Below are 13,779 nucleotides of genomic sequence, written 5' to 3' on the forward strand. Positions count from 1 at the left end.
TATAGACTGTCTCATCGTTGTCGGTGATCAGGCCTACCTCAGTTGTCGTCAGCAAACTTAATGATGATTTTGGAATCGTGTTTGGCCACTAAGTCGTGGGTGAGCAGGGAATACGGGAGGAGACTAAGTACACACCCCTGATGGGCCCCAGTGTTAAGGATCAGCTTGGTAGACGCATTGTTGCCTACTCTTACCACCTGGGGGCGGCCCGTAAGGAAGTCCAGGATCCACTTGCAGAGGGAGGTGTTTAGTCCCAGAGTCCTTAGCTTAGTGATGAGCTTTGTGGGCTGGTGTTGAACGCTGAGCTGTAGTCAATGAACAGCATTCTCACATAGGTGTTCCTTTTGTCCAGGTGAGAAAGGGCAGTGAGGAGTGCAATAGAGATTGCATCATCTGTGGATCTGTTGGGGTGGTATGCGAATTGGAGTGGGTCTAGGGTGTCCGGGAGGATGCTGTTGATGTGAGCGGTAATCGGGGCGGTAATCATTTAGAACGTTACCTTTGCTTCCTTGGGCATGGGGACTATGGTGGTCTGTTTGAAACATGTAGGTTTTACTGACTGGGTCAGGGAGAGGTTGAAACTGTGAGTGAAGACACTTGCCAGTTTGTCCGCGCATGCTTTGAGTACACGTCCTGGTAATCCGTCTGGCCCAGCGGCTTTGAATGTTGACCTGTTTAAAGGTTTTGTTCACATTGGCTGCCGAGAGCGTTATCACACAGTCATCCAGAACAGCTGGTGCTCTCGTGCATGCTTCATTGTTGCTTGCCTCGAAGCGAGCGTAAAAGGCATTTAGCTCATCTGGTAGGCTGTTACTGGGCAGCTTGCGTCTGGGTTTCCCTTTGTAGTCCATAATAGTTTTCAAGCCCTGCCACATCTGACGAGCGTCGAAGCATGTGTAGTAGGATTCAATCTAAATCCTGTATTGACGCTTTGCTTGTTTGATGGTTCGTCTGAGGGCATAGCGGGATTTCTTATAAGCGCCCGGACTAGTCTCCCGCTCCTTGAAAGCGGAAGCTCTAGCCTTTAGCTCGATGCAGATGTTGCCTGTTATCCATGGCTTCTGGTTGGGATATGTACGTACAGTCAGTGTGGAGACTACATCATTGATGCACTTATTGATGAAGCCGATGACTGAGGTGGTGTTTTCCTCAATGCCTTTGGATGAATCCCGGAACATATTCCAGTCTGTGCTAGCAAAATAGTCCTGTAGTGTAGCATCTGTGTCATCTGACCACTTCCTTATTGAGTGAGTCACTGGTACTTCCTGCTTTAGTTTTTGCTTGTAAGCAGGAATCAGGAGGATAGAATTGTGGTCAGATTTGCCAAATGGAGAGCAGGGGAGAGCTTTGTATGCATCTGTGTGTGGAGTAAATGTGGTGTAGGATTTTTATTTTTTTTCTCTGGTTGCACATGTGACATGCTGGTGTAAATTTGGTAAAACTGATTTAAGTTTGCCTGCATTAAAGTCCCCGGCCACTAGGAGCGCCACTTGGGTGAACATTTCCTTCTTTGTTTATGGCCTTATAGAGTTGGTTGAGAGTGGTCTTAGTGCCAGCATCCGTTCTGTGGTGGTAAATAGACGGCTATGAATAATATAGATGAGAACTCTCTTGGTAGATAGTGTGGTCTACAGCTTATCATAAGGTACTCTACCTCAGGCGAGCAATACCTCGAGACTTCTTTAATATTAGACATCGCGCATCAGCTGTTATTGACAAATTGACACACAGCCCCACCCCTCGTCTTACCAGAGGTAGCGTCTCTATTCTGCCGGTGCATGGGAAATCCCGCTAGCTCTGTATTGTCCATATCGTCGTTCAGCCACGTCTCGGTGAAACATAAGATGTTATCGTTTTTAATGTCCCGTTGGTAAATTAATCTTAATCGTAGGTTATACGTTTATCATCCAATGATTGTACGTCAGCAAGAAGAACGGACAGCAGTGGGAGTTTTACTCGCTTGCCTATGGATCTTTAGAAGGATGCCTGATCTGCGGCCCCTTTTCCTGCGTCTTTTCTTCACACAAAAGGTGGGGATCTGGTCCTGTTCCAGTGAAAGCAGGATATCCTTCTATGAAGGCTATTCCATGTGAGAAATTGCCAAGAAACTGATCATCTCGTACAACGCTGTGTTCTACTCCCTTCACAGAACAGCGCAAACTGGCTCTAACCTGAATAGAAAGAGGAGTGGGAGGTCCCGGTGCACAACTGAGCAAGAGGACAAGTACATTAGAGTGTCTAGTTTGTGAACAGATGCCTCAAGTCCTCAACTGGCAGCTTCATGAAATAGTACCCACAAAACACCAGTCTCAACGTCAACCGTGAAGAGGCGACTCCGGGATGCTGGCAATCTTTCTATTCTGGTTAGAGCCAGTAAAAATAAGAAAATAAGGGTTGTGAATACTTTCTCAAGGCACTGTATGTCTATTTTGTTTTTGTATCCCTGGTTGTCCTGAAAAGAAAACGGTTAAACACTTCTTTGTGAGGTTAAATATATAAGGGCTGTACATGCAGATAAATGAAAAGCCGATTTTTGGGACTGATGGGGTTGTGTTTATGAAATGATTTCCTCAACATTTCGATGGTTGTGTTTTGGCTAGGCTACTTTGAAACAAGGTAAGAAATGCTTCAAAAGCGTCCAGTTTTTAAATAACTAAGTTTATGGTTAAATAAATAGTTTCAGAATGTTGACTGCCTTCGCTCAGATTCAAGGTGGGTGATGTGTGGTGTGCAACATGCACGGTCCTTCACTCTGGTCTTGTGACCATTTTAATCTGAACGAACCGTGGCCCGAGTATGTCGACAGAATTAAACCTATAGACGTTAATGTTAATTATCCTTCATTATAAACTGGGTGGTTTGAGCCCTGAATGCTGACAGTCGTGGTATATCAGACCGTTTACCACGGGTATGACAAAACATTTTATCTTTACTGCTCTAATTATGTTGGTAACCAATTCAATAGCAGTAAGGCACATCGGGGGTTTGTGGTATATTGCCAATATACCACAGCTAAGGGCTGTGTCCAGGCTTTCCGCGATGCATCGTGCCTAAGAACAGCCCTTCGCCATGCTATATTGGCCATATACGTCACCCCCTCATGCCTTAATTATATTTTGTCAAGCATGACTGGCGTTCAGCTATATTTTAGTGATTTAAGGCTCATTCAAGTTTGGCAAAATGTTCTGCCACCTCTGTCAGCATCTTTTTTGACACAAGGCTGTAGCCAATTTGCATGTCACCAACACTTTGACATGTAGGCCTACATGGAAAATTTACTTGAATATTATTCCAATGTTGACCTCTGCTCCAATTCGTATTGGATTATTTGTTTGATATAAATATATATATATATATATATATATATATATATATATATATATATAAATAAACTAGTTGCATTTTTTTCTTATCCCGGACAAAAGGAGAAGCGTTAATGTTGAGCCCTGGGCTTGTGTGTTCTATGCAAGATAAATATTCCTCTTGAGGCGCATTCAAGTTGTGTGCCATAGGGAGGGAAACATGCATTCATGCTCATGCATTCCCTTTTTTTATTTTATTTTATTAGTTTTTACCCCTTTTTCTTCACAATTTCTTGGTATCCAGTTGATAGTTACGGTCTTATCGCTGCAATTCCCGTACGGACTCAAGAGAGGCGACGGTCGAGAGTGGTGCGTCCTCCGAAACACAACCCAACCAAGCAGCACTGCTTCTTGACACAATGCCCTCTTAACCCGGAAGCCAGCCACACCACTGTGTCGGATGAAACACTGTGCACCTGGCGACTGTGTCAGCGTGCACTGCGCCCGGCCCGCCACAGGAGTTGCTAGTGTGCGATGGGACAGGGACATCCCTGCCGGCCAAACCCTCCCCTAACCCGGACGACGCTGGGCAAATTGTGCGCCGCCCCATGGGTCTCCTGGTCGCGGCCGGCTGCGACAGAGCCTAGAATCGAACCCAGAATCTCTAGTGGCACAGCTAGCACTGCGATGCAGCGGGAAGCCCTGTTAAACATGCATTCTGACAATTAGTCAATGCACAACAATTCTTGCAATCATGGGGAAAACAGACGTTTTAACCCCTGTGCGGCCTCGGGACGGAGGTCCACAACAAATCCCAGGTCCACAACAAATGTATTTTCGTTCGAAAAAATTACTCCAAGAGCTTGTTCCAAGAGCTTGTTCTTGTTAGCGCGTCTGAAGGCTGATCCACATGCTCCGTCGGCCGCGGGACAGCTATTTCGAGAAAATGCATTTTTTCCCATTTAGGTTCGTTCAAACATGTCAAACGTTGTATAACACAAATCTTCAGGGCCTGTTTCAACAAGAGAGCCAATAAGATTCGAGGGGGACGATTGTATTGTGTTTCAAAACGTTTCGAAAGGGGAGGGTAGACAGGGCCGCCAGCGTCATAATGGTGATGGCCCTCCTCATGTGACCAATTTCAACAGCGTCTCATTCATTCAGTTTCCACAGTAGAAGGCTCAAATCACTTTGTAAAGACTGGGGACATCTAGTGGAAGCAATAGGAAGTGCTCAATGAACCATAGCTCACGGTGTGATTAATAGGCAAAGATGTGAAGTTGAGTCCACAATTCAGAATTCCACATCCTGTTACGATCGGTCTCGGGGTTTTGACTGCCATATGAGTTCTGTTATACTCACAGACACCATTCAAACAGTTTTAGAAACTTTAGGGTGTTTTCTATCCACAAGTATTAATTATATGCCCCCTATCCTAGGGGAACGCCAAGAGGTTAATGGCCTTTTTTTAAAATAAATATAATAATTTTATTGTAAAATATGTGTATTTAGTATAGGCCATACATTTATTTTGTTTTGCATTATTTAAACTTTGATAGATAATGCATTTCAAACAACTCCAGCAGCCGGTAGAGTTTCCCAAAAGATGCACCTGATGCGAGCAATTTCATGTGACGGAGATGAACATCACCATTAGAAACTTAGAGGGAAAATGTTAATATGCAACAACTAGGATGGGTTGTTAATATGACTAGGATTGTGCCTTTGGCATCTGGACAACCAAAGAAAGTTGATATGAAAACCACTAGGACAGAAATGCTGTGAAACTTTTTTTGTATTTTTGTTATTAGCTTAGCTGTTCGCTGCTTTGTGCTGCTCCTCTCTCTCCCACTGCTCCCTGCAGCCTCCGTCTGTGAGTTGCCTAGCAGCAAGTCTCCGCTGTGGCTTGCTCATTCGGAGTACAGACAGGCATTAGTTGATGTAAGAAAGCTACTTTCTAACTCTAAACTCACTGTACATTATTTTCGGCAAAATAATAATTCCGGTCCATCAAGACACTGTTCCTGTTTTATGACTGACACAATTTAAATTCTGACACCAATTTAATTCCACAAAACTATGCAAATGAACCTATAGACTGATAAGCATGACCAGTCAAACGTATTTTCGGAGGCGAGCAGGGTTTCTGTATGCCAAATTAGTGCGACAGTCAGGCAACCTCCATAGTGCAGTCAAAGTAAAACTGAGAAGTTGGGCTTGTGCAGCCACAAGCCATAGCTGACTCCATTGAGTACACAGAACAACCAAAGCTGTTATCTGTGGTACAACCTCAGTCCCTTCTAAATTCCTATCGTGTCAAATCAGCTATCAAGTCCATTGTGCATGAGATGGCGCTGTCGAACACGATTAAACATCATTGAGCAAGCAAACGCTGAGACGAGGGCGCAGAGGACAGATGAGTGCCGCGAGCACACAGGCCAGTCGAGAAATGGTGAAGTGGATGTAGCAACTACATCCACTACACATTGACCGTTTTTAAGTCTTTCAAAACTGTGCGAGTTTCAGCATCTGTCCATTAGACTAATGGATTTTTTTTTATCCGCATTAATTAGTTTGAGCAATAAGACCTACTTTTATTCCAAAGGCTGGGATCCTCACTATGCAGCTGTTATGAGCTCATTTTTCACTGGCTTGGTCCACTGGTTTCAAAAACAATGATTGATAGGCAGCTTAAACTTCTTGAATTCAACCATTTTTGGGTTCAAATACACATTTAGATTTGAACCCAAAACCCAACAACCATAATCCGTAAATTGCAAATAGCTAAATGAGAGAGCAGTAGTGTGATTCACATCCGTGCGCTATGTAGAGATCCGCCTGTAGACTACACTGCTGTCATCCTTACTGCCAAGTGTTTATTAAAGTTGGATAATCTTTGATTCTTGACAGCAGTTGCACCATTGGAAGATATACCTTGGACTTTAGCCTACAAAGTGTTCCTGCACTTTTCCTGCGATCAATCAAAAACATTTGGTGTGTCGCCGCTGTGGTCTCTGACTTATGGTCAGACTCGCTCAGGTGGAACAAATTTAAACGTATGCCTTTTTTCAATGTTGATTTGAATGTCATTGAGAAAACAACATAAGTGTCAAAGATTTTTTTTCTCACAAAAATCCTTTCTGAATTAAAGTATAATCATCTTAGTTTTTCAAAAGTATCTAATCTGATTACAATATTTTTGCTGGTAACGGATTAGTTACCGTTTTTTTGTTAATCCCTTAGATGTAAATCTCCCCAACCCTGCATGTGGGTACACAAATAATAATGGCATGATGGTAACATTGAAAGGAAGGGCTAGTTAAAAGAGTGTGCAGGAATTGAGAAAAAGGCAGGATTTAATATTTAGGGTATTAAGCCCAAGGGCGCGCACACAAAGTATATGGGGATTTTTTTAATAATATGGAGACATGAAGGGGAGAGACCCTTGTACATAGCCAGTGCTAAATAATAGAATGTAAACTGAAATGAATGATTAACCAGCTAAACTCAGGTTAACATGTAATGATTGTCCACACTACATTCAAAGGAGGACTGAGGACAAGCACCGCCATGCATTCTCCAAACATTTAATTGAGAAAAACAGATTTGTTTTATAGTAATTGGCTGATTTGGGAACTACTATTATCTGTGAAATTAGTGTGAAATTATTTCAATTTGGCAATTTTTTTTTTTAGATGTATTCATTAGTCAGTAATACAGAAGTCAAATCGCATAGGTATTCTCATCAGCTGTTATCAGCAAGCTAGAGCCATCTGTGGAAAGAGCACAAAGTAGATCAAAGATATACTGAACAACAATATAAACGCAACATGCAACACATTTTAAAAGTTTTCTGAGCTACAGTTCATGTAAGGGAATCAGTCTATTTCACATTATTGGTTAGGGGCGCAGACATGGGTGGGCCTGAGGGCATAGGCCCACACACTTGGGAGACTGGCCCACCCACTGGGGAGCAAGACCCAGCCAATCAGACTTAGTTTTTCCCCACAAAAGTGCTTTGTTAGACATAAATACTCCTCAATTTCATCAGCAGTCCGGGTGACTGGTCTCAGACGATCCCGCGGGTGAAGAAGCCGGATGTGAAGGTCCTGGGCTGGCCTGGTTACACATGGTCTGCGGTTGTGAGGCCGGTTGGACGTACTGCCTAAATCTCTGAATCTGTGGTACACAACTGCACATTTTAGAGTGGCCTTTTATTGTCCCCAGCACAAGGCGCACCTGTGTAATGATCATGCTGTTTAGTCAGCTTCTTGATATACCACACCGGTCAGGTGGATGGATTCTTGGCCAAGGAGAAATGCTCACTAACAGGGATGTATACAAATTTGTACACAAAATTAGATGAATAAGCTTTTTGTGCATATGGAACATTAATGGTATATTTATTTAAGCTTATGAAACATGGGACCAACACTTTACATGTTGCATTCATATTTTTGTTCAGTGTGTGTGTATATATATTGACATGTAGTAATTATCTCTGCAAAACAAAAATCCCTGCTCAAATTAATATTTTGCTTGCAGCAACGATGTTCCTCTCGACCCTGCTGTCTGTGCGCTCGTGAGACCCATCCTCTGCTTGCTGGACCACATTCTGTGCACTCGACTGGTCTGTGCACTAGTGGCACTCATTCTCTACCCGCAGGACCCTGCTCTCCACTCAGTGTTTGCATACTCAGTGATGGACTTTAGAGGCTGTTTTGACGCCATAAGTTCCTGGGCCAAGACCGATATGAGAAGAATGAACTCTGGCCACAGGTTTAGTAATAGTAAAACTAAGACCGAACAGAGGCCTGGAATCATCACCTGGTTAATGAGCTGTAGGAATGTAGTGTTTGTTGATGAGGAATGAGAAGTCATGTAGTTCTCCAGACTGTCCTGTAGAGGGCAACAAACACTAAGGAGAGAACATGGGGGAGAGGGATGACTGGATTTATTTAGTAAATTCTTTTAGACAATAACAGCAAATGTATATTTTATTTTTACCTTTTATTTAACTAGGCAAGTCAGTTAAGAACAAATTCTTATTTTCAATGACGGCCTAGGAACAGTGGGTTAACTGCCTTGTTCAGGGGCAGAACGCCAGATTTTTACCTTGTCAGCTCGGGGATTTGATCTTGCAACTTTTCGGTTTCTAGTCCAATGCTCTAACCACTAGGCTACTTGCCGCCCCAAGTGTAGTGCAGTATGGGAGGTGATTTCCATGTTGATTTATTTAGTTAATTTCCTCATTGCTAACCTTCTTCCCTCATTTTACTTTCTCTTTTACTCACCTGGATGACCCTTGGGTAAGAGCCTTCCTACAATCTATGCCCTCTAACCTATGACTTTACAGGTCACACCTTTTGACAATGGAATATAAATATCCATAAAAGCTTTAATTTACCTGAAATTCAGCTCTGTCAAATGCTCCTTGCAGGACATTCTTTCTCACTGTATCTGATATGAATGTAGCCTAGAGAAAGAATATATTTTGTGTTAAATTTCGGGAAAGTATAAAACAAAAAAAAGGTTCATGAAGACTCCGGTTCCATTTTTCAAAGAATGAGCTTTGGGTAATGTTGTTGCAGTTTTGTTGTGGTGATTTTACAACAGAGCGTATCCCTCTTATGGTCCACTTCCTCAAACCTCTCCAATCCCCTCTATTGCTCCCATACTATTAGTGGACCTTGCTTGGTCCACAAACAGCCTCCTCTAGCCCTAACCTAAAGTTAAGTCAATCCAACCATGGCCCGCTTGTCTCCCTTTGACCTATGAATGGAGCATACACATTACATGTTCTGTCGTCAATGTTTTGTTGAATACTAAACTGAAAGCTAAGCTTGTGATTTGAGCTAACCTTTTCTCCAAGCTCTCTATAGGGGCACATTTGTAGGTTAAAGTGTGAGCCATGGTGGTAAGATTGACCCTAGTCTCAGTCTCCTATAATGCTGCTCTTCCCTGGTTTTACCTACATAACTACAATCCACTATGTGAGAGTGTATATCTATGATGTTGGTACTGTAGATCTATGAGTGGTGAACATCAGTGGGTGCTCCTGTACAGGTAATGGGATGTTGCTAACGCTAGTCCCTGACTCTCTCCCCCTGTCAGATCGCTCTCTTAAAGCTAGCGTCCCCTGGTACAGTGACTGGAGGGACACACTAACGGAACTCAGCACCTCCAAGCACTACACAGGTACCTGTACTCTCACCTCACCTCACCTGGCCCACAGGTGTGTGGGGGGAGGGCCCTCCCTCTTCTCTCCGTTTACAGCTATCCCTCCCTCCGTTTCTCCCTCCCTCCTAACTGTGTAGCAGACTGTCCTTTTCTCCTTTTCTAGTCTCTCAGTAGCAGACCCGTGTAGTGAACTCCTACCATCTCTCCTTATCCCCTCTGCTCTCTGTCTCTCACAAGGTAGTAGCTTCAGATGTTCATATCAGGGATGTGATATTTTCTTTTTCTTTTGATCAATCAGCAATTCCTGCCTTTCTTACATTTTCTTCCATGTATAAGCAAAAATCCAAAATTTCCTGATTTACTACATTGTCCTGATCACATCCCTGCATATGTTTGTGTACTTTTCCATATAAGTATGTGTACTCTGTACTGGTTGTCTCAGAAATGGTCTTGTTATGCGGGTTCAGGAAGTGACTCAGGGCATTAGAGCTCATTTTGATATAATCTCGGTAATGGAACTATCTTTTCCTGCATCCTACACCAAAAGGAAGAACATTGGACACATAAAATAGTCTCTTCATATATAAAGGATGGGTGTAAAGTGGGATTATTTAGTCAGTGTTCTTCCGTCTCCCATTTATATATATATAATTGACTTAGGCCTATATCTAAATCCCAGGATATTAGATCGGGTGTCTTTTGTAAGATATCGGCATTCCAGAGTCCTGAGACTTGAGGAGCCAGTGGAAATGGAAACTATGCTTTCTATCTTAGGCTGTTTGAAGTCAGGGTGGGGAATTGTTTATGTCCTGAACACACTTCCTGTACTCTCACTTCTGTGGTCTATCAGTCAATTACATTTTATTTATACAGGTCCCAAAAGTGCCTTACAGTCATACATAGGCCCCTAATTGGCTATGGCCTATTGCTTTCTGAGCCGCATCTCTGGGCGCTCGGACGTCCGCCCGGCATTAACTCTTACTCCAAGTTAAAGGGTTTTCTCTCAAACAGTGAATTAAAGTTGATAACAGGGAATTGGAATTGATTCAAAACAGAAGGCTTTAAACTAAGATGAATCTTGACTGCTGCGCGCTTCTCAGTTACTGAGATCACTCACTGACCTGACTGAAGTGAGCTCTCTGATGCTCACTCCTGACTCACTCACGCAAGGTTTCCCTTGTAGCCCGTGGCTTTATTTAGTAGCAAACAGACCTGCGTTCAAATACTATCTGGAGTAATTTCAAATACTTTGTTGCCTGGAGTGCCAGGTAGGCAGTATTTGCACTCTTAAGATTTTTCTATTGGTCCTGTTGTGCCAGGCAAGCTCAATCAAGCACAGGTTAAGTATTGGAAATTATTTCAAATAGTACTTGAAGCCAGGTCTGTAAGTAGCATAGAACTCCAGATCTGCTTGGTTTTCTCTCAATCAGTAGGTTACTAACCGGTGGTCCTCGTGATGGAAGACACACAGCATGCCTGTTTGAACACTAGCATAGCACAAGTGTTAAAAACACAGACAATTTGGTTGATGAAATCCAATGTTGGTCTATTTGGTCGTTCTGGGTACACTTGTCATCAAATTTGTGGACAGTGACACTAACAAGTGAGCCATTCAAATTCTTTTGACTTGACGTCATCTTTTGTCTTTACATTTTTCAAAGGCCGAGCACTGGTTGCTTTAGAGATCCTTTTAAATGATTTCCCTGCCCAAAAATTACGACTGTAAATGTATTACTGCCTAATCATCTGGAAAATGGACCAGAGGGTCGCATGTTGATCCTCATAATGCAGTTGTGCCTGTGTCCAAACACAAAGCCTGCTGTCTTTGTGTTGTGATGAATGTGGAGAGGGAGTACTAGTCTGTCTGAGGTGTCACGAAGGAGCTGTTCAGAGAACTCACACCAGAGATGGCAGAATTACTCGGGTTGTGGTCATTAGGGCACACCATTTTAAAGATCATGAGAGCTTCTTATTGGACAAGTTCAGATAGTACCCGAGTCAGTATGCAGACTACGCTTTGCACTCATTCTTTGTTTCCTCACACACACACACACACACACACACACACACACACACACACACACACACACACACACACACACACACACACACACACAGGTGTTACTTTACATAGTTGTCTACATTTGGCAACATCATATACTCCAGCTGATTTTTTTGTTTGTTTGTTATTTGGACAATAATTGGTGAATCTCTTGATGACAAATGTAGTCTACGATGAGCAGCATGATGCTCTCTGCATCTCAATGGGTTTAGGATAAAAGAAGAATCCGGTAGTGGTACAAGTCCTACTCTCATCTGGCTAATCAGTAATTCATCTAATTTCTCTCACAGAGTATCCTTTGTTGCGGCTCCGCAATCAGACCCTTCAGCTGTGTTTGTGTGTGAGGGTTGGGCGACGTCAACCTTTGTCCTATCGTGATTATGTACCCATCAAACATTGCTATACATAGTATTTCGTCCTATTGGCCAGATCTCTCTCCCCCCCCCCCCCCAACTCAAGTGACAATTGGGCGAAAGATGATGATGTTTAAAGCCTGAGCAGAGGCTAAGTGCACATTTTTTTCAAATATTCCTTTCTGGTGGAGGAGCTTCAGCATGGAACTAGTGTGTGCCTGTCTGTGTGGCGCGCACATGATGGAGCAGTGACTGTCCCTCAGTCTGTCTTACCCTAGTGAGTTAGGTTATACATCATGGGCTGGATAGAAGCAGTGTACCGTATTCAGAACTGGATAATTGCGTTATTTGCCTCATAGAATAATAGTAAGTAAAGAATATTCTAGATCTCATAAAGCTGTGATTGAGAATAGCCTATGCTTTAGGCTATAGATTGTCAGTCTTGTTAAAGCTGCAACTTTAGGACAGCACCTTAAGCTAGAATATTTGGGAAATAAGCTTATTTTCGTAACTAACTTTTATGATAGGCCTAGTAGGAGGATAAGTTATTAGTCATTTTTCAGTCCTGCAAGGATCATTTCTTTCTTAAGCTTAAACTTGTGCGAGACTTAGTTTCTTTACTCTTCGGCGCCAGTGAAGTTAAAGTAGGCTAAGCCATCGTCTGTCGCGTCCCCATCGACAATAGCTGTCAATCGTTGTTGATACACTATGCTATCGTAATATCGCTCAACCCTAGTGTGTGTGTGTCACCTGTGATGGCCTCTCCTAGCTGGTTGACAATGGTGTGTGTGTGTGTAGACCTCTCTCTGCAGCCCCCCCCCCCCCCCCCCCCCGGGTGTCGGGTACAGGTGCTCTACGCAGCTCCACTCCGGGTGGTGTTGTGTGGAGGTGAGACCTGGTTAGAGTAATGTTCTCTCTCTCTCATCTTGTTGTCCTATCTCTCCAGCCACGACTCCCTGGTTTGAGGCATACAGAGAGAGCTTCCTCCAGTCCATGCCTGCCTCTGACCATGAGTTCCTCAACCACTACCTCGCCTGTATCCTTCTTACTGCTTCAACGTAGTAGAATGAACACTATGATGATGAGAGACAAGTTCTCTCTCTCTTTCTCTCTCATATATATTCCTCCTTTTTCTCCCGGTCTTCTTTACCTCCTCTCTCTCTTGTTCAGTTTATCCCGGTCACACTACCACTTTCTCTCTCCTCTGTTTTCACCGTCCTCTCCCCACCCTCCCTCGTTCTCCGTCTACGTGGTTGCCTCCCCCTTTTCTTCTCGCTCTCTTTGGTTGTGGTTCTTTGACGGCCGTCCCTGCAGGTCTGTTGGTGGTGTCGTCCAGTGAGGCTGTGCCAGTGGAGAAGTTCCTCAAGCTGTCTCAGGAGCAGCACAGGATCCAGCACAGCGGCGAGTACACCAACCCCAAGTGGTTCATCCCCAACACACTCAAGTACTACGTCCTGCTGCACGACATGAGCCAGGGAGATGAACAGCGGTGGGTAGTAGTGACCACTCAGAGAGCCAGGCCTATGATCTCGGCTCTCCTTCTCTTTAATCCATTGACCTCGGCTAACCCTGTGTGCGCGACCCCCCCCCCCCCAAAAAAAAATATCATTAGACCGATACAGTAATCAGGAAGGTGTTGACGCTGTTTCTCATCAGCAGTTACGGATTCCCTTAATTCTCTCTCTCTCTCTCTCTCTCTCTCCCCCTCTCTCAGGGCTGACTCTGTGTATGAGGATATGAAGCAGAGGTATGGTGCTCAGGGTTGTTACCTGTTGAAGGTCAACTCTCGTACGGCGGCAGCGGGAGCAGACGAACAGATCCCAGACCCATGGAGCCAGTACCTTCACAAGAACAGCCTGCAAAGCCAGGTACAGTTGGGGCC

At 43.8% G+C, this 13,779-nt stretch overlaps 1 protein-coding gene across 3 annotated transcripts in view; it reads left to right on the forward strand.

Moving 5' to 3' along the window:
• LOC115192302 (trafficking protein particle complex subunit 8) overlaps positions 1-13,779 on the forward strand; it is a 95,332-nt gene that overhangs the window by 16,547 nt on the left and 65,006 nt on the right. For 2 of the 3 annotated variants that reach the window (XM_029750635.1, XM_029750636.1), the window contains exons 3-6: positions 9,417-9,500; positions 12,844-12,933; positions 13,212-13,386; positions 13,612-13,765. In XM_029750635.1, the coding sequence (XP_029606495.1) occupies positions 9,417-9,500; positions 12,844-12,933; positions 13,212-13,386; positions 13,612-13,765 (503 nt within the window). The remainder of the gene's footprint in view (positions 1-9,416; positions 9,501-12,843; positions 12,934-13,211; positions 13,387-13,611; positions 13,766-13,779) is intronic. The other variant, XM_029750637.1, reaches the window with a different exon arrangement.

Source organism: Salmo trutta, chromosome 4 (genome assembly GCF_901001165.1).
Source record: "Salmo trutta chromosome 4, fSalTru1.1, whole genome shotgun sequence".
NCBI classification, from domain to species: Eukaryota; Metazoa; Chordata; class Actinopteri; order Salmoniformes; family Salmonidae; genus Salmo; species Salmo trutta.